Raw genomic sequence first — 27,668 nt, 5'->3', positions numbered from 1 at the left:
TGACCAAAACCAGATGCATTTGTCTGGATTGTTTACATTATGTGTGGGTGGGGTGGGGTTGGGAGGGCTGCCCTTCCTGGCTACCCATACTTCCCAACTTGACTTCATACAAATAAGACCCACCTTTCACCCTAGATTAAGACTACAAATATTTTAAGGTAAGTAATGAGTGTACTATATCTGTATTTTACTTTTTTATTGTTTTTAAATGCCAAGTTCTATTGCTAACTTAATATATGTTAGTGTAAACTTGTTATCAAGTATTTCTATGCATTTATAAGTGGAAAAAAAGGGTGTTCCACTTTATGGCGATTTCCACTTTATGGCAGTAACCTGAAACCTAACCTGCCATATAATAGGGGCCCTACTGTACGTCTTTCTACTTACTTTTACTTACATTTAAGTCACATTACACATGCATGTACAAGCATATATATATATACACCCTTCTGGTTTATCTTCTATTTTCTTACTAGTTCTTGTTTTTGTTTATTTTCTCTTATCTCCATGGGGAAATGGAACAGAATTTTTCCTTCATAAGCCATGCATGTCATAAGAGGCGACTAAAATGCCAGGAGCAAGGGGGTAGTAATCCCTTCTCCTGTATATATTACTAAATGTAAAAGGAGAAACTTTTGTTTTTCCTTTTGGGCCACCCCGCCTCGGTGGCATACAGCCGGTGTGTTGAAAGAAGAAAAAGTCCCAAGAAATTGAATCAAATGCTTATGAACAGCTGGTAAAACTCAAATGTTAAGATTTCTCCCTCCCTATACAGTAACAACCAGATTTTTATTGAGTGCAAAAATTATAGGGGGATAAGTCTGTTGAGTGTACCTGGTAAAGTGTATGGTAGAGTTATAATTGAAAGAATTAAGAGTAAGACGGAGAATAGGATAGCAGATGAACAAGGAGGCTTTAGGAAAGGTAGGGGGTGTGTGGACCAGGTGTTTACAGTGAAACATATAAGTGAACAGTATTTAGATAAGGCTAAAGAGGTCTTTGTGGCATTTATGGATTTGGAAAAGGCGTATGACAGGGTGGATAGGGGGGCAATGTGGCAGATGTTGCAAGTGTATGGTGTAGGAGGTAGGTTACTGAAAGCAGTGAAGAGTTTTTACGAGGATAGTGAGGCTCAAGTTAGAGTATGTAGGAAAGAGGGAAATTTTTTCCCAGTAAAAGTAGGCCTTAGACAAGGATGTGTGATGTCACCGTGGTTGTTTAATATATTTATAGATGGGGTTGTAAGAGAAGTAAATGCGAGGGTCTTGGCAAGAGGCGTGGAGTTAAAAGATAAAGAATCACACACAAAGTGGGAGTTGTCACAGCTGCTATTTGCTGATGACACTGTGCTCTTGGGAGATTCTGAAGAGAAGTTGCAGAGATTGGTGGATGAATTTGGTAGGGTGTGCAAAAGAAGAAAATTAAAGGTGAATACAGGAAAGAGTAAGGTTATGAGGATAACAAAAAGATTAGGTGATGAAAGATTGAATATCAGATTGGAGGGAGAGAGTATGGAGGAGGTGAACGTATTCAGATATTTGGGAGTGGACGTGTCAGCGGATGGGTCTATGAAAGATGAGGTGAATCATAGAATTGATGAGGGAAAAAGAGTGAGTGGTGCACTTAGGAGTCTGTGGAGACAAAGAACTTTGTCCTTGGAGGCAAAGAGGGGAATGTATGAGAGTATAGTTTTACCAACGCTCTTATATGGGTGTGAAGCGTGGGTGATGAATGTTGCAGCGAGGAGAAGGCTGGAGGCAGTGGAGATGTCATGTCTAAGGGGAATGTGTGGTGTGAATATAATGCAGAGAATTCGTAGTTTGGAAGTTAGGAGGAGGTGCGGGATTACCAAAACTGTTGTCCAGAGGGCTGAGGAAGGGTTGTTGAGGTGGTTCGGACATGTAGAGAGAATGGAGCGAAACAGAATGACTTCAAGAGTGTATCAGTCTGTAGTGGAAGGAAGGCGGGGTAGGGGTCGGCCTAGGAAGGGTTGGAGGGAGGGGGTAAAGGAGGTTTTGTGTGCGAGGGGCTTGGACTTCCAGCAGGCATGCGTGAGCGTGTTTGATAGGAGTGAATGGAGACAAATGGTTTTTAATACTTGACGTGCTGTTGGAGTGTGAGCAAAGTAACATTTATGAAGGGATTCAGGGAAACCGGCAGGCCGGACTTGAGTCCTGGAGATGGGAAGTACAGTGCCTGCACTCTGAAGGAGGGGTGTTAATGTTGCAGTTTAAAAACTGTAGTGTAAAGCACCCTTCTGGCAAGACAGTGATGGAGTGAATGATGGTGAAAGTTTTTCTTTTTCGGGCCACCCTGCCTTGGTGGGAATCGGCCGGTGTGATAATAATAATAAAATTCAGTATTTATTTGGTTTTGGGTGAGTAAGTAATCTTTGAGAAGAGACTTGAATTTATAAACAGGTTGTGTTTCTTTTATATTTACAGGTAATGAATTCCATATTTTAGGGCCTTTTATGTGCATTGAGTTTTTGCATAGTGTGAGATGGACACGAGGAACATCAAAGAGTGATCTGTGCCTTGTGTTATGGTCATGTGTTCTGTTGAGGTTGGCAAGGAGATGTTTGAGGGGAGGGTTAATATCAGAGTTAAGTGTTCTATGTATGTAATAGGTGCAGTAATAAGTATGGATGTTTTGTATGGTGAGTAGGTTTAGTGTATTGAATATTGGTGGAGTGTGCTGCCTGTAGTGAGAATTTGTTATCATTCTAACTGCAGCCTTTTGTTGGGTAATTAGTGGTCTGAGATGGTTAATTGTTGTTGAGCCCCATGCACAAATTCCATAGGTGAGATAGGGGTAAATAAGAGAGTGATATAGGGCCAGGAGGGCTGACTGTGGAACATAGTACCGTATCTTCGATAGTATGCCTACAGTCTTGGAAATTTTCTTAGAAATTTGATGTATATGTGTATGAAATTTGAGTCTATTATCAAGGTGGATTCCTAAGAATTTTCCCTCTGTTAGTTTTGTGATAGGTGATCCATTTATCATTATGTTAAGAGGGACATCTGTAGCTCTGTTACCAAACTGAATGAAGTAGGTTTTGTCAATGTTTAGTGTAAGTTTGTTAGTCCTCATCCAGGTAGATATTTTCTGTAATTCGGTATTTACAGTATTGGCTAGCGTGACTGGGCTCGGGTGAGAGAAGACGTATGTAGTGTCATCTGCAAATAGTGTGGGTTTGAGTAATTGCGAAGCAATTACTCAACCAAACATCTACTGGCTAGTTCTATCATGTGACCTCCTGGCTTTTAATTCTTCCATTCCATAAAATATTACCACCTGCACCATTCCTTGTAAATTAGATTTTGTACTAAGTATACATAAGATTTATTAAGCCCAAATAGGATTGTAAAACAGCTAACCACTATTCTATGTTTAGTTTCAAGTAATAATTACTATGTACTATTATCTTATCTAGTTTTAATTAGTTACTATGCATTAGGATTAGTTTGCCTGAAATGCTTCGGCATGATAGTGGCTATCTTTGTACTTAGCAAATCAGAACTGTAATTACACATTATAACCTTTACAAAGAAATAAACTTATTATTATTATTATTATTAATGCTAATGATAACAATAAGATAAACAGAGGTTAGCTATTAGAGTATAGTACAGGAGGCAAACACGTGTAAAATTACAAGGAATTTTTTTATATTAATACATACGGATTTTCTGTTGTGAAGATATAAAGGGAACAGTCTTGTCGTTCCTTGAAACAGCCCTTAGGTTCAAAAATAAAACATATCTTCTTAATAGCCTCTGCCTCAGTTTCAGAGCCTTCAGGGGCTTCATCTTGTTCTGCGGCTGCTGCTGCTTCTTTTGCCCGGCTTAAGTTATTTTGTTTGTACTCCAATTCCCTGATTGATCCGCAAACGGATGTCTGTAATCAGAAGATTCTCTAGTCAATAGTTATAAAATACCTACAAAAAATATATATAATCTTATAATTTTCACAGCTTTCTTTCTTGCAATCAACACACTATACATAATTGTAAGTACGCACATATATACATATGAATGTATGTACTGTATGTATAAATACATATATGTATAAATGCATGAATGTATGTAATGAATGTACATATTGTATGTAATGAATGTACATAATGTAATGAATGTACATAACGTATGTAATGAATGTACATAACGTATGTAATGAATGTACATAACGTATGTAATGAATGTACATAACGTATGTAATGAATGTACATAATGTACAGTAAGGCCCCGCTTTACGGCATTTCGCCTTACGGTGTTCCACAAATATGGCGATGTCAAATTATGACCAAAATTTGCTATACGGCAAGTGGTCTTTCAAGTATGGCGCCCCCCACCCGGTTTGTTTACATTTTCAGTGATTGCATCTATTATGTCAGGAAACTTTCCAAAATTTCAAGTGTTTTGAAGTTACTGCATATTTTATATGTACTCTGATAATTATACTTATGTGTACCTATACCTAAATATACTTACACACTGTGCTGGTGTGCAGGTACACATTAAAATCGCTAAGTCTCTCTCTACTCATGACGCCAATACTACGTAATAATATAATCACTCTTGGGCACACTAAATGTCTTATTTTACATCAATATAGGCATTTTCATTAATCCATCTATGATATTTTCCTCAAAATTATATATGAAACCCATTACATAGCATATAAACATGATACATACACTCAGCGGACGGGTCTATGAAAGATGAGGTGAATCGTAGAATTGATGAGGGGAAAAGGGTGAGTGGTGCACTTAGGAGTCTGTGGAGACAAAGAACTTTGTCCTTGGAGGCAAAGAGGGGAATGTATGAGAGTATAGTTTTACCAATGCTCTTATATGGGTGTGAAGCATGGGTGATGAATGTTGCAGCAAGGAGAAGGCTGGAGGCAGTGGAGATGTCATGTCTGAGGGCAATGTGTGGTGTGAATATAATGCAGAGAATTCATAGTTTGAAAGTTAGGAGGAGGTACGGGATTACCAAAACTGTTGTCCAGAGGGCTGAGGAGGGGTTGTTGAGGTGGTTCGGACATGTAGAGAGAATGGAGTGAAACAGAGTGACTTCAAAAGTGTATCAGTCTGTAGTGGAAGGAAGGCGGGTAGGGGTCAGCCTAGGAAAGGTTGGAGGGAGGGGGTAAAGGAGGTTTTGTGTGCTTGGACTTCCAGCAGGGATGCGTGAGCGTGTTTGATAGGAGTGAATGGAGACAAATGGTTTTTAATACTTGACGTGCTGTTGGAGTGTGAGCAAAGTAACATTTATGAAGGGGTTCAGGGAAACCGGCAAGCCGGACTTGAGTCCTGGAGATGGGAAGTACAGTGCCTGCATTCTGAAGGAGGGGTGTTAATGTTGCAGTTTAAAAACTGAAGTTTAAAGCACCCTTCTGGCAAGACAGCGATGGAGTGAATGATGGTGAAAGTTTTTCTTTTTCGGGCCACCCTGCCTTGGTGGGAATCGGCCAGTGTGATAATAAATAAAAAAATATAAAACATACACTCAGAATAAAAATTGATGTAAATATGAGATTTGTTTACAAAGCAGCTGTGTAGGTAGTGTCGGAAGAATTACGTTTTCTCTAGTCAAACTGGGGGATAACTGTAGAAAAATATTCTTTTCGTATGCCTTTACTCTATGTATAGCAATTCACGACCCTTGTGGGTTTAGTGCTTTTATAATAAATAATAATAATAATAATAATAGGTAGTAGGTTGGTAGACAGCAACCACCCAGGGAAGTACTACCGTCCTGCCAGATGACTGTGAAACAAAAACCTGTAACTGTTTTGCATGATGGTAGGATTGCTGGTTTCTTTTTCTGTCTCATAAACACGCTAAGATAACAGGGATATCTTGCTACTCCTACTTACACTTTGGTCACACTTCACAGACACACACATGCATATATATATATATACATACATCTAGGTTTTTCTCCTTTTTCTAAATAGCTCTTGTTCTTTTTTATTTCTTCTATTGTCCATGGGGAAGTGGAAAAGAATCTTTCCTCCGTAAGCCATGTGTGTCGTATGAGGCGACTAAAATGCCGGGAGCAATGGGCTAGTAACCCCTTCTCCTGTATACAATTACTAAAAAAGAGAAGAAGAAAAACTTTATAAAACTGGGTTGCTTAAATGTGCGTGGATGTAGTGCGGATGACAAGAAACAGATGATTGCTGATGTTATGAATGAAAAGAAGTTGGATGTCCTGGCCCTAAGCGAAACAAAGCTGAAGGGGGTAGGAGAGTTTCAGTGGGGGGAAATAAATGGGATTAAATCTGGAGTATCTGAGAGAGTTAGAGCAAAGGAAGGGGTAGCAGTAATGTTAAATGATCAGTTATGGAAGGAGAAAAGAGAATATGAATGTGTAAATTCAAGAATTATGTGGATTAAAGTAAAGGTTGGATGCGAGAAGTGGGTCATAATAAGCGTGTATGCACCTGGAGAAGAGAGGAATGCAGAGGAGAGAGAGAGATTTTGGGAGATGTTAAGTGAATGTATAGGAGCCTTTGAACCAAGTGAGAGAGTAATTGTGGTAGGGGACTTGAATGCTAAAGTAGGAGAAACTTTTAGAGAGGGTGTGGTAGGTAAGTTTGGGGTGCCAGGTGTAAATGATAATGGGAGCCCTTTGATTGAACTTTGTATAGAAAGGGGTTTAATTATAGGTAATACATATTTTAAGAAAAAGAGGATAAATAAGTATACACGATATGATGTAGGGCGAAATGACAGTAGTTTGTTGGATTATGTATTGGTAGATAAAAGACTGTTGAGTAGACTTCAGGATGTACATGTTTATAGAGGGGCCACAGATATATCAGATCACTTTCTAGTTGTAGCTACACTGAGAGTAAAAGGTAGATGGGATACAAGGAGAATAGAAGCATCAGGGAAGAGAGAGGTGAAGGTTTATAAACTAAAAGAGGAGGCAGTTAGGGTAAGATATAAACAGCTATTGGAGGATAGATGGGCTAATGAGAGCATAGGCAATGGGGTCGAAGAGGTATGGGGTAGGTTTAAAAATGTAGTGTTAGAGTGTTCAGCAGAAGTTTGTGGTTACAGGAAAGTGGGTGCAGGAGGGAAGAGGAGCGATTGGTGGAATGATGATGTAAAGAGAGTAGTAAGGGAGAAAAAGTTAGCATATGAGAAGTTTTTACAAAGTAGAAGTGATGCAAGGAGGGAAGAGTATATGGAGAAAAAGAGAGAAGTTAAGAGAGTGGTGAAGCAATGTAAAAAGAGAGCAAATGAGAGAGTGGGTGAGATGTTATCAACAAATTTTGCTGAAAATAAGAAAAAGTTTTGGAGTGAGATTAACAAGTTAAGAAAGCCTAGAGAACAAATGGATTTGTCAGTTAAAAATAGGAGAGGAGAGTTATTAAATGGAGAGTTAGAGGTATTGGGAAGATGGAAGGAATATTTTGAGGAATTGTTAAATGTTGATGAAGATAGGGAAGCTGTGATTTCGTGTATAGGGCAAGGAGGAATAACATCTTGTAGGAGTGAGGAAGAGCCAGTTGTGAGTGTGGGGGAAGTTCGTGAGGCAGTAGGTAAAATGAAAGGGGGTAAGGCAGCCGGGATTGATGGGATAAAGATAGAAATGTTAAAAGCAGGTGGGGATATAGTTTTGGAGTGGTTGGTGCAATTATTTAATAAATGTATGGAAGAGGGTAAGGTACCTAGGGATTGGCAGAGAGCATGCATAGTTCCTTTGTATAAAGGCAAAGGGGATAAAAGAGAGTGCAAAAATTATAGGGGGATAAGTCTGTTGAGTGTACCTGGTAAAGTGTATGGTAGAGTTATAATTGAAAGAATTAAGAGTAAGACGGAGAATAGGATAGCAGATGAACAAGGAGGCTTTAGGAAAGGTAGGGGGTGTGTGGACCAGGTGTTTACAGTGAAACATATAAGTGAACAGTATTTAGATAAGGCTAAAGAGGTCTTTGTGGCATTTATGGATTTGGAAAAGGCGTATGACAGGGTGGATAGGGGGGCAATGTGGCAGATGTTGCAAGTGTATGGTGTAGGAGGTAGGTTACTGAAAGCAGTGAAGAGTTTTTACGAGGATAGTGAGGCTCAAGTTAGAGTATGTAGGAAAGAGGGAAATTTTTTCCCAGTAAAAGTAGGCCTTAGACAAGGATGTGTGATGTCACCGTGGTTGTTTAATATATTTATAGATGGGGTTGTAAGAGAAGTAAATGCAAGGGTCTTGGCAAGAGGCGTGGAGTTAAAAGATAAAGAATCACACACAAAGTGGGAGTTGTCACAGCTGCTCTTTGCTGATGACACTGTGCTCTTGGGAGATTCTGAAGAGAAGTTGCAGAGATTGGTGGATGAATTTGGTAGGGTGTGCAAAAGAAGAAAATTAAAGGTGAATACAGGAAAGAGTAAGGTTATGAGGATAACAAAAAGATTAGGTGATGAAAGATTGAATATCAGATTGGAGGGAGAGAGTATGGAGGAGGTGAACGTATTCAGATATTTGGGAGTGGACGTGTCAGCGGATGGGTCTATGAAAGATGAGGTGAATCATAGAATTGATGAGGGAAAAAGAGTGAGTGGTGCACTTAGGAGTCTGTGGAGACAAAGAACTTTGTCCTTGGAGGCAAAGAGGGGAATGTATGAGAGTATAGTTTTACCAACGCTCTTATATGGGTGTGAAGCATGGGTGATGAATGTTGCAGCGAGGAGAAGGCTGGAGGCAGTGGAGATGTCATGTCTGAGGGCAATGTGTGGTGTGAATATAATGCAGAGAATTCGTAGTTTGGAAGTTAGGAGGAGGTGCGGGATTACCAAAACTGTTGTCCAGAGGGCTGAGGAAGGGTTGTTGAGGTGGTTCGGACATGTAGAGAGAATGGAGCGAAACAGAATGACTTCAAGAGTGTATCAGTCTGTAGTGGAAGGAAGGCGGGGTAGGGGTCGGCCTAGGAAGGGTTGGAGGGAGGGGGTAAAGGAGGTTTTGTGTGCGAGGGGCTTGGACTTCCAGCAGGCATGCGTGAGCGTGTTTGATAGGAGTGAATGGAGACAAATGGTTTTTAATACTTGACGTGCTGTTGGAGTGTGAGCAAAGTAACATTTATGAAGGGATTCAGGGAAACCGGCAGGCCGGACTTGAGTCCTGGAGATGGGAAGTACAGTGCCTGCACTCTGAAGGAGGGGTGTTAATGTTGCAGTTTAAAAACTGTAGTGTAAAGCACCCTTCTGGCAAGACAGTGATGGAGTGAATGATGGTGAAAGTTTTTCTTTTTCGGGCCACCCTGCCTTGGTGGGAATCGGCCGGTGTGATAATAAAAAAAATAAAAAAAATAAAAATAATAATAATAATAATAATAATAATAATATTAATTAATAATATTATTATTATTATTATTATTATTATTATTATTATTATTATTATTATTATCTTCATTCACTCTAAAAATGGTGTGTTGCTGTTTGTTTATTCTGAACTAACTTGTACAACCTGTACACACTGTAAGAGTATTTGTATTGTGAGGTAATTATTATGAAAATAAAAAAATATTGAGGTAAATGTTTTACAAACTCTTACAAATGGATGTGAATGAACTAAAAGTAGACACATATAAATGCGCATTTATTTCGCCTGACCAAGTGATCGTCCACTACCTGTTCAGTTTGTGTTCTTACATTGTCTCAACTCTGTATCACGTTCTCTCTCTCGTTTACTCTTTCGTTAACTTGTTGGCTCTCGTTGACAATGGCGTCTAAGGTTAGCTGTAATAAAAAGTGAAGTCGTAAGCCTCTTGCTTTAAATGCCAAGTTAGAGGATGATGGAGTGCTATTCTGATTTTATTCAATAAACACCCTGCCACTCACCTCTCACACATTAATATTAATATTTTAAGGTAAGTGATAAATGTACTGTGTGTATCTTACCTTTTATTGTGTTTTTAATGCCTATTTCTATTGCTAACTTAATATAAATTAGTGTAAACTTGTTGTCTAGCATTTATTGCATATTTTATGTGTACTCTGATAATAATACTTGTGGAGCTGTGTGGTAGCCGGCCGGAGGGACAACATTACGTTTTCTCTGTTGAGCCATCAAAGAAAACGTGTATGAATCTGTGTTTGGCCCAGCCCCTCCCTCACTCTGTTTTTGTTTACAATTTTCGGCATGAATTATTCATTACTTCTACCTTCGTTTATGATGGCATCTAAAGGTAGTTGTTAGAAATTATTAAATTCAGTGAACAAGGCATGTTGATGTTAATAATATGGCTCTGGGCCACAGTGTAGGTAGCCGGTAGGTGTAGCCCAGGCAGGCTACACCTACCGGCTACATCTACCGGCTATCTACACTGACTTTCTACAAATACTACTCACCTCTCTTCCTATATTAAGACTACACATATTTTAAGGTAAATAATGAGTGTACTGTATGTGTATTTTACCTCTCTGGGATGTTTTAAATATCGTATATTAAGTATGAGACGGGGAGCCAGTGCTACCTACACCTGGGCTACCTGCACCTGACTTCCTACAAATAAGTACTACTCACCTCTCTCCCTACATTAAGATTGCAAATACTTTAAGATAAGTAATGAATTTACTGTGACTGTATTTTACTTTGTGTGTTTTTAATGCCTAGTTCTATTACTAACTTAATATAATTTAGTGTAAACTTGTTGTCTGGCATTTATATGCATTTATAAAAGGAAAAAAATGGCGTTCTGCCTTCCGGCGATGTCTGCTTTCCGGCGACACCCTGGAACCTAACCCGCCATATAAGTGGGGCCCTACTGTACATATGAATGTATGTAATAAAGTTGGTAGAATTACCGACAATATGTAAAGTAAAAGGACACAAGTGCAACTAATGTGACATTTATTGTGGCAACGTTTCGCTCTCCAGGAGCTTTATCAAGCCATTACAAACAATACATGGACACAGAGGGTATATAAAGGCTCAGAGTGAGGTGCAATACTAGTGAGGTAACATTTCGATGTTCACTAGTGGTGGTAGTAGTAGTAGTAGTAGTAGTAGTAGTAGTAGTAGTAGTAGTAGTAGTAGTAGTGACAAAAGTAATACAATATGATAGAGCAATTGATTCGTACAAGAGTAAAAGGATATAAAAGCTATTACTTGGGTAACATAAAAATAGGTTGGACAAATATAGATTGGAAAGAGGCAGCTTGTTTCAGTATTCACTCTCTGTAATGTGCTTTGTGTAGTATAACAGGAGAGACTATGTGATGGCAGGGTTTACTGTTTTCAGGAGGATTCTTGCTAAGACCTCGGAGATGGTGAAGCTGCCGTTGTTTTGTTTAATTGTATTTGAAACAGCGATCAGTGCTGATTCGAGGCACTTGCGTCTGCGGAAATTAGTTTCTTTGATCACTAATTGGGCGTCTCTGAATTTCATGAGATGACTGGTGGAATTTCGGTGTTGTACACAGGCGTTGTTCAAGTTATCGTTCCTACATGCGTAAATGTGTTCATTGAGTGGTTCGTGGTGCTTGGATTGTGTCCTGGTTAGATCCTTTATTGAAGTGCTAGAAGCGATGGCGACATTTACGCATGTAGGAACGATAACTTGAACAACGCCTGTGTACAACACCGAAATTCCACCAATCATCTCATGAAATTCAGAGACGCCCAATTAGTGATCAAAGAAACTAATTTCCGCAGACGCAAGTGCCTCGAATCAGCAGTGATCGCTGTTTCGAATACAATTAACAAAACAACGGCAGCTTCACCATCTCCGAGGTCTTAGCAAGAATCCTCCTGAAAACAGTAAACCCTGCCATCACATAGTCTCTCCTGTTATACTACACAAAGCACATTACAGAGAGTGAACACTGAAACAAGCTGCCTCTTTCCAATCTATATTTGTCCAACCTATTTTTATGTTACCCAAGTAATAGCTTTAATATCCTTTTACTCTTGTACGAATCAATTGCTCTATCATATTGTATTACTTTTGTCACTACTACTACTACTACTACTACCACTAGAGAACATCGAAATGGTACCTCACTAGTATTGCACCTCACTCTGAGCCTTCATATACCCTCTGTGTCCATGTATTGTTTGTAATGGCTTGATAAAGCTCCTGGAGAGCGAAACGTTGCCACAATAAATGTCACATTAGTTGCACTTGTGTCCTTTTACTTTACATATGAATGTATGTAATATCCAACTTAACATATTGATTAATGGTTCCCCCATTACAAGACTCACTGAAGGCAAATTTCTAGGTCTTCACATTGACTGCAACCTTAAGTTTCAGACCACATCCAAGAAAGTATCCAAAACAGTAGACATCCTTTCCAAGATAGGGTACTATGTACTCCAAATGGCACCACTTACACTATACCACTCTCTAATCTACCCTTACCTCACCTGGTGTTTGTGCTTAGGGATCAACCACAACCAATCACATTAAATCATTAATAACCAAACAAACAGCTGCTGTGCAAATGATTACCAAGTTGCTTCAATATTAAAAACTTTTACTTTACTTATATACTCCTTTATTACAACTTTTCTGAAGAACCACAAAACGTTCACTGCGACTCAACATCGTATTCTTTTACTAATTATTAACAACCTGATAAACTGTAATCACTATTACATGACAACACCTACCATGGAATGAGACATCATCCCAATGAGTATGCAAAAAATTATCATCTATCGAACAAAGTGATGTCATTCTTTTAATTATTACAGAACAGTACTGTACTCTTATTACAATAATTATTGTCATATTCATTATACAAATAATAATTCCATACAATTTAAACCATTCCAATAAACCAGTCACGTTAATAGCTTCTACCTACCACATGTGCAGTAAAAGCAGCATCTCCAGGTCTGTGTGAGGGATGTATCCCACAAGAACGCAAAAACCAATCAGTATACAGGTTTACATAATCAGAGGGCATCTCACGTCACACACAGCAAACAGTGTACAAGTTCAGTCAGGATGGATCCCACAAGGATGTATGTACACAGCAAAATGTGTACAGTAGGGCCCCAGTTATATGGCAGGTTAGGTTTCAGGCTACCGCCATAAGGTGGAAATCACCGTAAAGTGGAACACCCTATTTTTTTCCACTTATAAGTGCATATAAATGCTAGATAACAGGTTTACACTAACATATATTAAGTTAGCAATACAACCACGCATTAAAAAATAATAAAAAGTAAAATACACACATAGTACACTTGTTACTTACCTTAAAATATTACTATGAATGTGTGAGAGGTGAGTGGCAGCAGTAAGCCCCTTTGACTTTTTTTGGTTATCCTAGGTTCTCTACACAGATGCTGCTATATGTAACTGTATTTGATGGCTATCTCAGCCATTGAGTGTTAGTAGGTTTGTTCATGTATACACAAATACAGTTACACAGATTATCATACATAGCAGCATATGTGTAGAGAACCTAGGATAACCCAAAAGAGTCAGTTCACTAAGTTTACTGTGTGTGATAAATGGTTTAAAAAAAAAAGCAACAGGTTGAAGATTGAGATACTTATGCAACATATGGGAAGCTTTATTGAGGAAATGTTTCGCCACACAGTGGCTTCATCAGTCCAATACAAATCACAAAGGTGTAAGGAGAAGACGAGTTTGAGGTAATCAGTCCCTCAGCCTGGAGTTGATGTGTTCAGTCCATCAATCTTGTAGAAAGTACAGCATAGGGCCGTAGACGTGGCTTATATACTGTAGTCAGGCGAGGCGAAGCAGGAGGAGGCGGGGTCATAGTGGGACCATCCACTAGTTGAAGTAGGTCTTCGTCCAAAGGTTGGACAAGGTTGAAGAATTCTTTGTATCAAGGTCCTTGTCCAACCTTTGGACGAAAACCTACTTCAACTAGTGGATGGTACCACTATGACCCTGCCTCCTCCTGCTTCACCTCACCTGACTAGCATGTATGCCATGCTACGCTATCCTGTCTTTACAAGTTGATGGACTGACATTTATCGACTCCAGGCTGAGACTGTTACCTCAAACCTCTCTCCTTACACCCTTGTGTTTGTATTGGTTGATGAAGTACTGTGTGCTATTTCAATAAAGAGTCCCAAATGTTGCATAAGTGTCTCAATCTTCACTAAGTTTAATCAATTCTAACTTGGCACTTCAAGTAAGAGGCTTACAACTCTTCTTTTTATCACAACTAAGCTTAGATGTCATCGCCAACGAGAGCCAATTAGTTAACGAAATAGTTAATCAGAGAGAACAAGATATACAAAGTTCAAATAGTGTAAAAACACATACTGAATGAGTGATCACTCACCCGCGCCCTAGAGTGATAAAATGCATATACAGTACACTCACTACTTACCTTAAAATATTTGTAGACTTTATGTAGAGTGAGAAGTGAGTAAACGATATAAAACTGAATGAGGGAGAGAGAGAGAGAGAAAAGAGAGACATGAGAGAGAGAGAGGTGAGAGAGAGAGAGAGGAGAGAAGAGAGAGAGAGAGAGAGAGAGAGAGAGCAGAGAGAGAGAGAGAGAGAGAAGAGAAAGAGAAGTGAGAGAGAGAGAAAGAGAGAGAGAGAGAGAGAGAAGAGAGAGAAGAGAGAGAGAGAGAGAGAGAGGAGAGAGAGAGAGAGAGAGAGAGAGAGAGAGAGAGAGAGAGAGAGAGAGAGAGAGAGAGAGAGAGAGAGAGAGAGAGAGAGAGAGAGAGAGAGAGAGAGAGAGAGAGAGAGAGAGAGAGAGAGAGAGAGAGAGAGAGAGAGAGAAGAGAGAAGAGAGAGAGAGAGAGAGAGAGAGACAGACAGCGAGAGACAAGGTTAGAGAGCAACAGCGCCGCGTATCGTATCGCATCTGCTGACAGTAGGGGTTGCAAGATCCTGTACAAGGCACAAGTACGCTCACACCTCAGTATGCTCCACTTTCTTGGTTTGCCTGCCCCCCTCTCATCTCTGCGACTGCTTGACAGAGTAGAGAACAGAGCAAGACCTCATCTCTCGCCTGGACCCATCCTGGATAGATCTGTCATTTCAGCAGAGCCTTCAACATAGGAGGGATGTGGGTGGCCTTACTGTTATGTACAAGGCCAATATTGTCAAAATACCACACTTGGATCCACTTCGAGGACAGCGTGAAACAAGCTTTTATGCCACAAGACGGGCAGAAAGCAGCAACTTCACTCTGGCTGTACCCTTCACCAGAACATCACTCCATCTGAGATCATACATACCCAGGATGACTCGAGTATGGAACACATTCGTACAGCATAATGATGTCAACGAGATAAAGTCAGTTGATCAAATGAAAATGCTGGCCCACAGATGGCTCCAACTTCATCCTGTTCCCTACTTGTATGTCTCATAACAATAAAAATGCTTTCAAATGAGCTGATGTAGGTAATAGCTCTTAGCTGTCAATAAAGCTAGGGATCCTTAACCTTGTCAAACCCTGTGTAAAAAAAAAAAAGAGAAGAGAGAGAGAGAAGAGAGAGAGAGAAGAGAGAGAGAGAAGAGAGAGAGAGAAGAGAGAGAGAGAGAGAGAGAAAGAGGAGAAGAGAGGAGAGAGAGAGAGAGAGAGAGAGAGAGAGAGAGAGAGAGAGAGAGAGAGAGAGAGAGAGAGAGAGAGAGAGAGAGAGAGAGAGAGAGAGAGAGAGAGAGAGAGAGAGAGAGAGAGAGAGAGAGAGAGAGAGAGAGAGATATATATATATATATATATATATATATATATATATATAAATATATATATATATATATATATCCTAGGTAGTAGGTTGGTAGACAGCAACACTTGAGGATACTACCGTCCTGCCAAGTGAGTGTAAAGCGTAAGCCTGTAATTGTTTTTACGATGGTAGAGGATTGCTGGTGTTTTTCTGTCTCATAAACATGCAGGTTTCAGAGAGTCTTGCTACTTCTGCTTACTTAGGTCACTACACATACATGTACAAGCATGTATACACCCCTCTGGGTTTTCTTCTACTTACTAGCTCTTGTTCTTGTTTATTTCCTCTTATCTCCATGGGAAGTGGAAGCAGAATTCTTCCTCCATAAGCTATCGTGTTGTGAAGGCACTAAAATGCCAGGAGCAAGGGGCTAGTAACCCCTTCTCCTGTATATATTACTAAATATGAAGGAGAAACTTTTGTTTTTCCTTTTAGGGCCCCACCCCACCTCGGTGGGATACGGTAGTGTGTTGAATGAAATATATATATATATATATATATATGTATATATATATATATATATATATATATATATATATATATATATATATATATATATATATATATATATATACTGTATATATATATAGACAGATAGTCCCTGTTCACAAAAAAAAAGAGCAGAGCAGAAATCAGCAACTACAGACCAGTGTCACTCCTGTCAATCACTGGTAAGATCCTCGAGACAATAATCTCAAGGCAAATGACAGAGTTTTTTGACTACCACTCACTACTTTGTGATCGTCATTATGGCTTCAGGAAAGGTTACTCTGCTCCTGGTCTGTTGTTAAACCTCTCCACTAAGTGGCACCAGTCACTGGATGAATCCAAAGTCAGCTGTGTGGTAGTACTGGACATTGCTGGTGCTTTCGACCAGGTGTGGCACAAGGGCCTCTTAGCAAAACTTCAAGCACTGGGAATTGCAGGCTCTACACTATGTCTCCTCAGTGATTACCTTCATGGTAGATCTCTAAGGGTACTTCTCAATAGAATGGAATCAGCAAGACATCCTATTGGGGCAAGTGTTACACAAGGAAGCGTGCTGGGACCATTGTTATGGAATGTCTACTTCAACGACCTTCTTCATCTCATCCCAGAATCCCACGCATATGCAGATGACTGTACACTGACATTCACTTATCCAAGAGAAGAAATGCCAGCTGCTCTAAGCTACATCAATCACCAGTTAAGAGCTATATCAGCTTGGGAAAATAGATGGCAAGTAACATTTGCACCTGAGAAAACGCAAATGATGATCGTCTCTAGGCACCATGATGGTAATGCTGGTGCAGTAGTTAGGATGAATGGGAAGGTGTTGGCACCTGGAGAAGAGGTTGATATCCTTAGGGTGAAATTTGACTCCAAACTAACCATGAAGAAACATGTAAATCTTGCAAACAAGGCAGTCAGGAAGCTTACAGCACTTCGCCATATCTCGCATCTGCTTGACAGTAGGGGTTGCAAGATTCTGTACGAGGCACAAGTTTGCTCACACCTTGAGTATGCTCCACTTTCTTGGTTTGCCTGCCCCCCTTCTCATCTGCGATTGCTCGACAGAGTAGAGAACAGAGCAAGACATCTCATCTCTCGCCTGGACCCATCCTGGATAGATCTGTCATTTCAGCAGAGCCTTCAACACAGGAGGGATGTGGGTGGCCTTACTGTTATGTACAAGGCCAATATTGTCAAAGTACCACACTTGGATCCACTTCAAGGACAGCATGAAACAAGCTTTTATGCCACAAGACGGGCAGAAAGCAGCAACTTCACTCTGGCTGTACCCTTCTCCAGAACATCACTCCATCTGAGATCATATATACCCAGGATGACTCGAGTATGGAACACATTCGTACAGCATAATGATATCAACGAGATAAAGTCAGTTGATCAAATGAAAATGCTGGCCCACAGATGGCTCCAACTTCATCCTGTTCCCTACTTGTATGTCTCATAACAATAACAATACTTTCAAATGAGCTGATATAGGTAACAGCTCTTAGCTTGCCAATAAAGTTAGGAATCCTTAACCTGTAAACAGCTTGTCAATAAAGCTAGGGATACTTAATCTTGTCAAACCCTGTGTAAAAAAAAAAGATATATGTATATGTATATGTATATGTATACATATATATATGCAATAAGATCACAGTAAACAGGTGATTTTAGAATATGCAAAACAACCACTCTGAAAGAATAGAGAAATTCCAAGCGCTTTCGTGACTACTCACATTAACTATGTTCCTTGATAATGTGAGTAGTCACGAAAGCGCTTGGAATTTCTCTATTCTTTCAGAGTAGTTGTTTTGCATATATATATATATATATATATATATATATATATATATATATATATATATATATATATATATATATATATATATATATATATATATATATATATATTTTTTTTTTTTTTTTTTTTTTTTTATTATCACACTGGCCGATTCCCACCAAGGCAGGGTGGCCCGAAAAAGAAAAACTTTCACCATCATTCACTCCATCACTGTCTTGCCAGAAGGGTGCTTTACACTACAGTTTTTAAACTGCAACATTAACACCCCTCCTTCAGTGGACAGTGGACCCCCGGTTTATGATATTATTTCATTCCAGAAGTATGTTCAGGTGCCAGTACTGACCAAATTTGTTCCCATAAGGAATATTGTGAATTAGATTAGTCCATTTCAGACCCCCAAACATACACATACAAACGCACTTACATAATTGGTCGCATTGGGAGCTGATCGTAAATCGGGGGTCCAATATATATATATATATATATATATATAAATATATATATATATATATATATATATATATATATATATATATATATAAATATATATATATATATATATGTATATATATATATATATATTATATATATATATACATATAATTTATATATATTATATATATATATATATATAATTTATATATATTATATATATATATATATAATTTATATATATTATACATATATATATATATAATTTATATATATTATATATATATGTATATATTTATATATCCTAGGTAGTAGGTTGGTAGACAGCAACCGCCCAGGGAGGTACTACCGTCCTGCCAAGTGAATGTAAAACGAAAGCCTGTAATTGTTTTACATGATGGTAGGATTGCTGGTGTCCTTTTTTCTGTCTCATAAACATGCAAGATTTCAGGTACGTCTTGCTATTTCTACTTACACTTAGGTCACACTACACATACATGTACAAGCACATATATACACACCCCTCTGGGTTTTCTTCTATTTTCTTTCTAGTTCCTATTCTTGTTTATTTCCTCTTATCTCCATGGGGAAGTGGAACAGAATTCTTCCTCCGTAAGCCATGCGTGTTGTAAGAGGCAACTAAAATGCCGGGAGCAAGGGGCTAGTAACCTCTTCTCCTGTATATATTACTAAATGTAAAAGGAGAAACTTTCGTTTTTCCTTTTGGGCCACCCCGCCTCGGTGGGATGCGGCCGGTGTGTTGAAAGAAAGAAAGATATATATATATATATATATAATATATATATATATATATAATATATATATATATATATATAATATATATATATATATATATATATATATATATATATCCTAGGTAGTAGGTTGGTAGACAGCAACCGCCCAGGGAGGTACTACCGTCCTGCCAAGTGAGTGTAAAACGAAAGCCTGTAATTGTTTTACATGATGGTAGGATTGCTGGTGTCTTTTGTCTGTCTCATAAATATGCAAGATTACAGGTAAGTCTTGCTACTTCTACTTACACTTAGGTCACACTACACATACATGTACAAGCATATATGTACACACCCCTCTGGGTTTTCTTCCATTTTCTTTCTAATTCTTTTTCTTGTTTATTTCCTCTTATCTCCATGGGGAAGTGGAACAGAATTCTTCCTCTGTAAGCCATGCGTGTCGTAAGAGGCGACTAAAATGCCGGGATCAAGGGGCTAGTAACCCCTTCTCCTGTATATATTACTAAATTTAAAAGGAGAAACTTCAGTTTTTTCTTTTGGGCCACCCCACCTCAGTGGGAAACGGCTGGTACGTTGAAAGAAGAAGAAGATATATATATATATCCTAGGTAGTAGGTTGGTAGACAGCAACCGCCCAGGGAGGTACTACTGCCTGCCAAGTGAGTGTAAAACGAAAGCCTGTAACTGTTTTACATGATGGTAGGATTGCTGGTGTCTTTTGTCTGTCTCATAAACATGCAAGATTTCAGGTGCGTCTTGCTACTTCTACTTACACTTAGGTCACACTACACATACATGTACAAGCATATATATATATATACACACCCATCTGGGTTTTCTGCTATTTTCTTTCTAGTTCTTGTTCTTGTTTATTTCCTCTTATCTCCATGGGGAAGTGGAACAGAATTCTTCCTCCGTAAGCCATGCGTGTTGTAAGAGGCGACTGAAATGCCGGGAGCAAGGGGCTAGTAACCCCTTCTCCTGTATATATTACTAAATGTAAAAGGAGAAAATTTCGTTTTTCCTTATGGGTCACCCCACCTTGGTGGGATACGGCTGGTACGTTGAAAGAAAATATATATATTTTTTTTTCAACAAGTCGGCCGTCTCCCACCGAGGCAGGGTATATATATATATATATATATATACAGTGGACCCCCGCATACCGATGGCATCACATAACGATTAATCCGCATACCGCTTGCTTTAATCGCAAAAATTTTGCCTCGCATACCGCTTAAAAACCCGCTCACCGATTTTCGTCCGAGACGCGTCCAATGTGCGGCCTGAGCCACGCTCACATGTTCCGCCGGTGGCATTGTTTACCAGCCAGCCTCCGCGGTAACATCCAAGCATACAATCGGAATATTTCGTATTATTACAGTGTTTTCGGTGCTTTTTCTGGAAAATAAGTGACCATGGGCCCCAAGAAAGCTTCTAGTGCCAACCCTACAGCAATAAGGGTGAGAATTACAATAGAGATGAAGAAAAAGATCATTGATAAGTATGAAAGTGGAGTGCGTGTCTCCGAGCTGGCCAGGTTGTATAATAAACCCCAATCAACCATCGCTACTATTGGTGGTACAGCTGCTGCTGCTGCTGCACTGTCAGCTGCTCCTGCTGCTGTAGCATCGTCTGCTGCTGCTGTAACATCGTCTGTTGCTGCTGTAGCTTCGTCTGTTGCTGCTGTACCACTGTCAGCTGCTGCTGCTGCTGTAGCATCGTCTGCTGCTGCTGTAACATCGTCTGTTGCTGCTGTAGCATCGTCTGTTGCTGCTGTACCACCGTCAGCTGCTGCTGTAGCATCGTCTGCTGCTGCTGTAACATCGTCTGTTGCTGCTGTAGCATCGTCTGCTGCTGCTGTAGCATCGTCTGTTGCTGCTGTACCACCGTCAGCTGCTGCTGCTGCTGTAGCATCGTCTGCTGCTGCTGTAGCATCGTCTGTTGCTGCTGTACCACCGTCAGCTGCTGCTGCTGCTGTAGCATCGTCTGCTGCTGCTGTAGCATCGTCTGTTGCTGCTGTACCACCGTCAGCTGCTGCTGCTGCTGTAGCATCGTCTGCTGCTGCTGTAGCATCGTCTGTTGCTGCTGTACCACCGTCAGCTGCTGCTGTTGCTGTAGCACCGTTGTTGGTGTGGCTTATTGAGAATACCAAGAAACAATTAACCCCAGAGGATTTGCCACCCAGGATAACCCAAAAAAGTCAGTGTCATCGAAGACTGTCTAACTTATTTCCATTGGGGTCCTTAATCTTGTCTCCCAGGATGCAACCCACACCAGTCGACTAACACCCAGGTGAACAGGGAAAAATGCCTGGAACTAGTGCTCATATTGGTGAATTTAAAGCCAGCAAAGGTTGGTTTGAGAGATTTAAGAATCGTAGTGGCATACACAGTGTGATAAGGCCTGTTCTGGAAGAAAATGCCAAACAGGACCTACAGTACTCAGGAGGAAAAGGCACTCCCAGGACACAGTGTCTCATCAGTCATTGCTACATCTTCAATAAAGGTAAGTGTCATTTATTCTTCATTTAGTAGACTAGTACATGAACAATATATACTGTGCATGTACTACTCTACTATTGTGCATGTATCCTTCTCTTTGTGTGTAGGAAAATGTATATTTCATGTGGTAAAATTTTTTTTTTCATACTTTTGGGTGTCTTGCACGGATTAATTTGATTTCCATTATTTCTTATGGGGAAAATTCATTCGCATACCGATTATTTCGCATAACAATGACCCCTCTTGCACGGATTAAAATCGGTATGCGGGGGTCCACTGTGTGTGTATATATATATATATATACTTTTTGCTGATGATACTGTGCTTATGGGAGATTCTAAAGAAAAATTGCAAAGGTTAGTGGATGAGTTTGAGAATGTGTGTAAAGGTAGAAAGTTGAAAGTGAACATAGAAAAGAGTAAGGTGATGAGGGTATCAAATGATTTAGATAAAGAAAAATTGGATATCAAATTGGGGAGGAGGAGTATGGAAGAAGTGAATGTTTTCAGATACTTGGGAGTTGACGTGTCAGCGGATGGATTTATGAAGGATGAGGTGAATCATAGAATTGATGAGGGAAAAAAGGTGAGTGGTGCGTTGAGGTATATGTGGAGTCAAAAACGTTATCTATGGAGGCAAAGAAGGGAATGTATGAAAGTATAGTAGTACCAACACTCTTATATGGATGTGAAGCTTGGGTGGTAAATGCAGCAGCGAGGAGACGGTTGGAGGCAGTGGAGATGTCCTGTCTAAGGGCAATGTGCGGTGTAAATATTATGCAGAAAATTCGGAGTGTGGAAATTAGGAGAAGGTGTGGAGTTAATAAAAGCATTAGTCAGAGGGCAGAAGAGGGGTTGTTGAGGTGGTTTGGTCATTTAGAGAGAATGAATCAAAGTAGAATGACATGGAAAGCATATAAATCTATAGGGGAAGGAAAGAGGGGTAGGGGTCGTCCTCGAAAGGGTTGGAAAGAGGGGGTAAAGGAGGTTTTGTGGGTGAGGGGCTTGGACTTCCAGCAAGCGTGCATGAGCGTGTTAGATAGGAGTGAATGGAGACGAATGATACTTGGGACCTGACGATCTGTTGGAGTGTGAGCAGGGTAATATTTAGTTATATATATATATATATATATATATATATATATATATATATATATATATATATATATATATATATATATATATATCTCCATGGGGAAGTGGAACAGAATTCTTCCTCCGTAAGCCATGCGTGTCGTAAGAGGCGACTAAAATGCCGGGAGCAGGGGCTAGTAACCCCTTCTCCTGTATAAATTACTAAATTTAAAAAGAGGAACTTTCGTTTTTCTTTTTGGGCCACCCTGCCTTGGTGGGATAAGGCTGGTGTGTTGAAAGAAAGATATATATATATATATATATATATATATATATATATATATATATATATATATATATATATATATATATATATATATATATATATATCCTAGGTAGTAGGTTGGTAGACAGCAACCGCCCAGGGAGGTACTACCGTCCTGCCAAGTGAATGTAAAACTGAAGCCTGTAACTGTTTTACACGATGGTAGGATTGCTGGTGTCTTTTTTTTTTCTGTCTCATACACATGCAAGATTTCAGGTATGTCTTGCTACTTCTACTTACACTTAGGTCACACTACACATACATGTACAAGCATATATATACACACCCCTTTGGGTTTTCTTCTATTTTCTTTCTAGTTCTTGTTTATATCCTCTTACCTCCATGGGGAAGTGGAACAGAATTCTTCCTCCGTAAGCCATGCGTGTTGTAAGAGGCGACTAAAATGCCGGGAGCAAGGGGCTAGTAACCCCTTCTCCTGTATATATTACTAAATGCAAAAGGAGAAACTTTCGTTTTTCCTTTTGGGCCACCCTGCCTCGGTGGGATACGGCTGATGTGTTGAAAGAAAGAATATATATATATATATATATATATATATATATATATTATTTAGTTGTAGCTACAGTTAGAGTAAGAGGTAGATGGGAAAAGAGGAAGGTGGCAACAACAAGTAAGAGGGAGGTGAAAGTGTATAAACTAAGGGAGGAGGAAGTTAAGGCGAGATATAAACGACTATTGGCAGAAAGGTGGGCTAGTGCAAAGATGAGTAGTGGGGGAGTTGAAGAGGGTTGGAATAGTTTTAAAAATGCAGTATTAGAATGTGGGGCAGAAGTTTGTGGTTATAGGAGGGTGGGGGCAGGAGTAAAGAGGAGTGATTGGTGGAATGATGAAGTAAAGGGTGTGATAAAAGAGAAAAAGGTAGCTTACGAGAGGTTTTTACAAAGCAGAAGTGTTATAAGAAGAGCAGAGTATATGGAGAGTAAAAGAAAGGTGAAGAGAGTGGTGAGAGAGTGCAAAAGGAGAGCAGATGAAAGAGTGGGAGAGGCACTGTCAAGAAATTTTAATGAAAATAAGAAAAATTTTTGGAGTGAGTTAAACAAGTTAAGAAAGCCTAGGGAAAGTATGGTTTTGTCCATTAAAAACAGAGTAGGGGAGTTAGTAGATGGGGAGAGGGAGGTATTAGGTAGATGGCGAGAATATTTTGAGGAACTTTTAAATGTTGAGGAAGAAAGGGAGGCGGTAATTTCATGCACTGGCCAGGGAGGTATACCATCTTTTAGGAGTGAAGAAGAGCGTAATGTAAGTGTGGTGGAGGTACGTGAGGCATTATGTAGAATGAAAGGGGGTAAAGCAGCTGGAACTGATGGGATCATGACAGAAATGTTAAAAGCAGGGGGGGATATAGTGTTGGAGTGGTTGGTACTTTTGTTTAATAAATGTATGAAAGAGGGGAAGGTACCTAGGGATTGGCAGAGAGCATGTATAGTCCCTTTATATAAAGGGAAAGGGGACAAAAGAGATTGTAAAAATTATAGAGGAATAAGTTTACTGAGTATACCAGGAAAAGTATACGGTAGAGTTATAATTGAAAGAATTAGAGGTAAGACAGAATGTAGAATTGCGGATGAGCAAGGAGGCTTCAGAGTGGGTAGGGGATGTGTAGATCAAGTGTTTACATTGAAGCATATATGTGAACAGTATTTAGATAAAGGTAGGGAAGTTTTTATTGCATTTATGGATTTAGAAAAGGCATATGATAGAGTAGATAGGGGAGCAATGTGGCAGATGTTGCAAGTTTATGGAATAGGTGGTAAGTTACTAAATGCTGTAAAGAGCTTTTATGAGGATAGTGAGGCCCAGGTTAGGGTGTGTAGAAGAGAGGGAGAATACTTCCCGGTAAAAGTAGGTCTTAGACAGGGATGTGTAATGTCACCATGGTTGTTTAATATATTTATAGATGGGGTTGTAAAAGAAGTAAATGCTAGGGTGTTCGGGAGAGGGGTGGGATTAAATTATGGGGAATCAAATTCAAAATGGGAATTGACACAGTTACTTTTTGCAGATGATACTGTGCTTATGGGAGATTCTAAAGAAAAATTGCAAAGGTTAGTGGATGAGTTTGAGAATGTGTGTAAAGGTAGAAAGTTTAAAGTGAACATAGAAAAGAGTAAGGTGATGAGGGTATCAAATGATTTAGATAAAGAAAAATTGGATATCAAATTGGGGAGGAGGAGTATGGAAGAAGTGAATGTTTTCAGATACTTGGGAGTTGACGTGTCGGCGGATGGATTTATGAAGGATGAGGTTAATCATAGAATTGATGAGGGAGAAAAGGTGAGTGGTGCGTTGAGGTATATGTGGAGTCAAAAAACGTTATCTATGGAGGCAAAGAAGGGAATGTATGAAAGTATAGTAGTACCAACACTCTTATATGGATGTGAAGCTTGGGTGGTAAATGCAGCAGCGAGGAGACGGTTGGAGGCAGTGGAGATGTCCTGTTTAAGGGCAATGTTTGGTGTAAATATTATGCAGAAAATTCAGAGTGTGGAAATTAGGAGAAGGTGTGGAGTTAATAAAAGCATTAGTCACAGGGCAGAAGAGGGGTTGTTGAGGTGGTTTGGTCATTTAGAGAGAATGGATCAAAGTAGAATGACATGGAAAGCATATAAATCTATAGGGGAAGGAAAGAGGGGTAGGGGTCGTCCTCGAAAGGGTTGGAAAGAGGGGGTAAAGGAGGTTTTGTGGGCGAGGGGCTTGGACTTCCAGCGGGCGTGCGTGGGCGTGTTAGATAGGAGTGAATGGAGACGAATGATACTTGGGACCTGACGATCTGTTGGAGTGTGAGCAGGGTAATATTTAGTGAAGGGATTCAGGGAAACCGGTTATTTTCATATAGTCGGACTTGAGTCCTGGAAATGGGAAGTACAATGCCTGCACTTTAAAGGAGGGGTTTGGGATATTGGCAGTTTGGAGGGATATGTTGTGTATCTTTATACGTATATGCTTCTAAACTGTTGTATTCTGAGCACCTCTGCAAAAGCAGTGATAATGTGTGAGTGTGGTGAAAGTGTTGAATGATGATGAAAGTATTTTCTTTTTGGGGATTTTCTTTCTTTTTTTTGGGTCACCCTGCCTCGGTGGGAGACGGCCGACTTGTTGAAAAAAAAAAAAAAAAAAAAAAATATATATATATATATATATATATATATATATATATATATATATATATATATATGTATACACACACCTACCACCTGACTTACGACCGAGTTCGGTTCCGAGAAACCGGTCGTAAGTCGAAATTTACTACTGAATATCAACAGAACATTTTTGTAATGACTTTATTTTATTGTTTTATTTTGGTATTTCATGTTTTACTTTACTATTTATGCTGTTAGTACTGTATTTTATACTGTAAGGTTCAGGATATACACAGTGTACAACACAAATAGTTGCTTATTTCGCAGAAATCTGGCATAAAAAACACGGTCGTAAGTCGAGTGGTCGTAAGTCGAGCAGGTCATAATTCGGATGGTAGGTGTATATATATAAACAAACAGATGGTGTCTGCTTTTGGTAAATACACATTCATCTATACCTAACATTTCTTATTTATGTTAATTTATTCTACTGTGGGGTGAATTTATCATGTTATATGTTACGTAGCATGTTTATTACATAATTCTGACAAAATATCATAGACGGATTAATGAAAATGTTTATATTAATGTAATATATGACATTTAATGTGCCTCAAAGTGATTATTATTTATTATTAATATGGTGTCCTCAAGACTAATAAGACACTCCTAGTGATTTTCATGTGTACCTGCATGTCAGACAGTGTGTAAGTTTATTTAGGTACAGGTACACATAAGTATAATTATCAGAGTACAGTGGTCACTCGCTTTTTGTAGTTCTCGGCAATCGTAAATTTCGGAAATCATAGGGATATTTTCGTATAAACACGGGCTCGCTTTTCATAGGTTGACTCTTGAGTCGTAGTTCGTCCGGGACGCATACCCACGGCGTGAATTGTGGCGGCAGCCAGTCTGGCATTGTTTACCAGTGAGCAAAGGTCCCCTCACGTGCTCCAGCGAAATATTTCATAATATTCCATTTATTTTAGTGCTTGCAAGTACTAAATAAGCTACCATGGCTCCAAAGAAAGCTCCTAGTGATAAGCCTGTGGTAAAGAAGGTGAGAAATACGATTGAATTTAAGAAAACCATCATTGAACAATATGAAAGTGGTACAAGTGAGGCCAAACTGGCCAGGATGTATAAGAAACCCTACACAACCTTATGTTCCATAGTGGCCAAGGAAAAGGAAATCAAGGAGACTGTTGTTGCAAAGGGGGATAACTATGCTGACAAAAATGAGATCACCAGTACTCGAAGAGGTTGAGAAGTTATTATTGGTGTGGATAAATGAGAAACAATTAGCAGGAGATACTCTTATGACTTTGATTATTTGTGAAAAGGCTAGGCAGTTGCATGACGATTTGGTAAAGAAACTGCCCGCAACTAGTGGTGATGCGAGTGAATTTAAGGCCAGCAAGGGCTGGTTTGAGAGATTTAAGAACCGTACTGGCATACACAGTGTGGTAAGGCATGGTGAGGCTGCCAGTTCGGACCAAAAG

At 39.4% G+C, this 27,668-nt stretch overlaps 1 protein-coding gene across 2 annotated transcripts in view; it reads right to left on the bottom strand.

Moving 5' to 3' along the window:
* Positions 1 to 27,668, bottom strand: part of Ca-alpha1T (Ca[2+]-channel protein alpha[[1]] subunit T) — a 658,731-nt gene that overhangs the window by 65,587 nt on the left and 565,476 nt on the right. For both annotated transcript variants that reach the window (XM_070088225.1, XM_070088226.1), the window contains one exon: positions 3,689 to 3,903. In XM_070088225.1, the coding sequence (XP_069944326.1) occupies positions 3,689 to 3,903 (215 nt within the window). The remainder of the gene's footprint in view (positions 1 to 3,688; positions 3,904 to 27,668) is intronic.

The sequence above is a fragment of the Cherax quadricarinatus genome, chromosome 24, assembly GCF_038502225.1.
Source record: "Cherax quadricarinatus isolate ZL_2023a chromosome 24, ASM3850222v1, whole genome shotgun sequence".
Lineage (NCBI taxonomy): Eukaryota > Metazoa > Arthropoda > Malacostraca > Decapoda > Parastacidae > Cherax > Cherax quadricarinatus.
The sequence above is the reverse complement of the archived record's forward strand: the minus strand, read 5'-3'. Positions and strand labels throughout refer to the sequence as shown.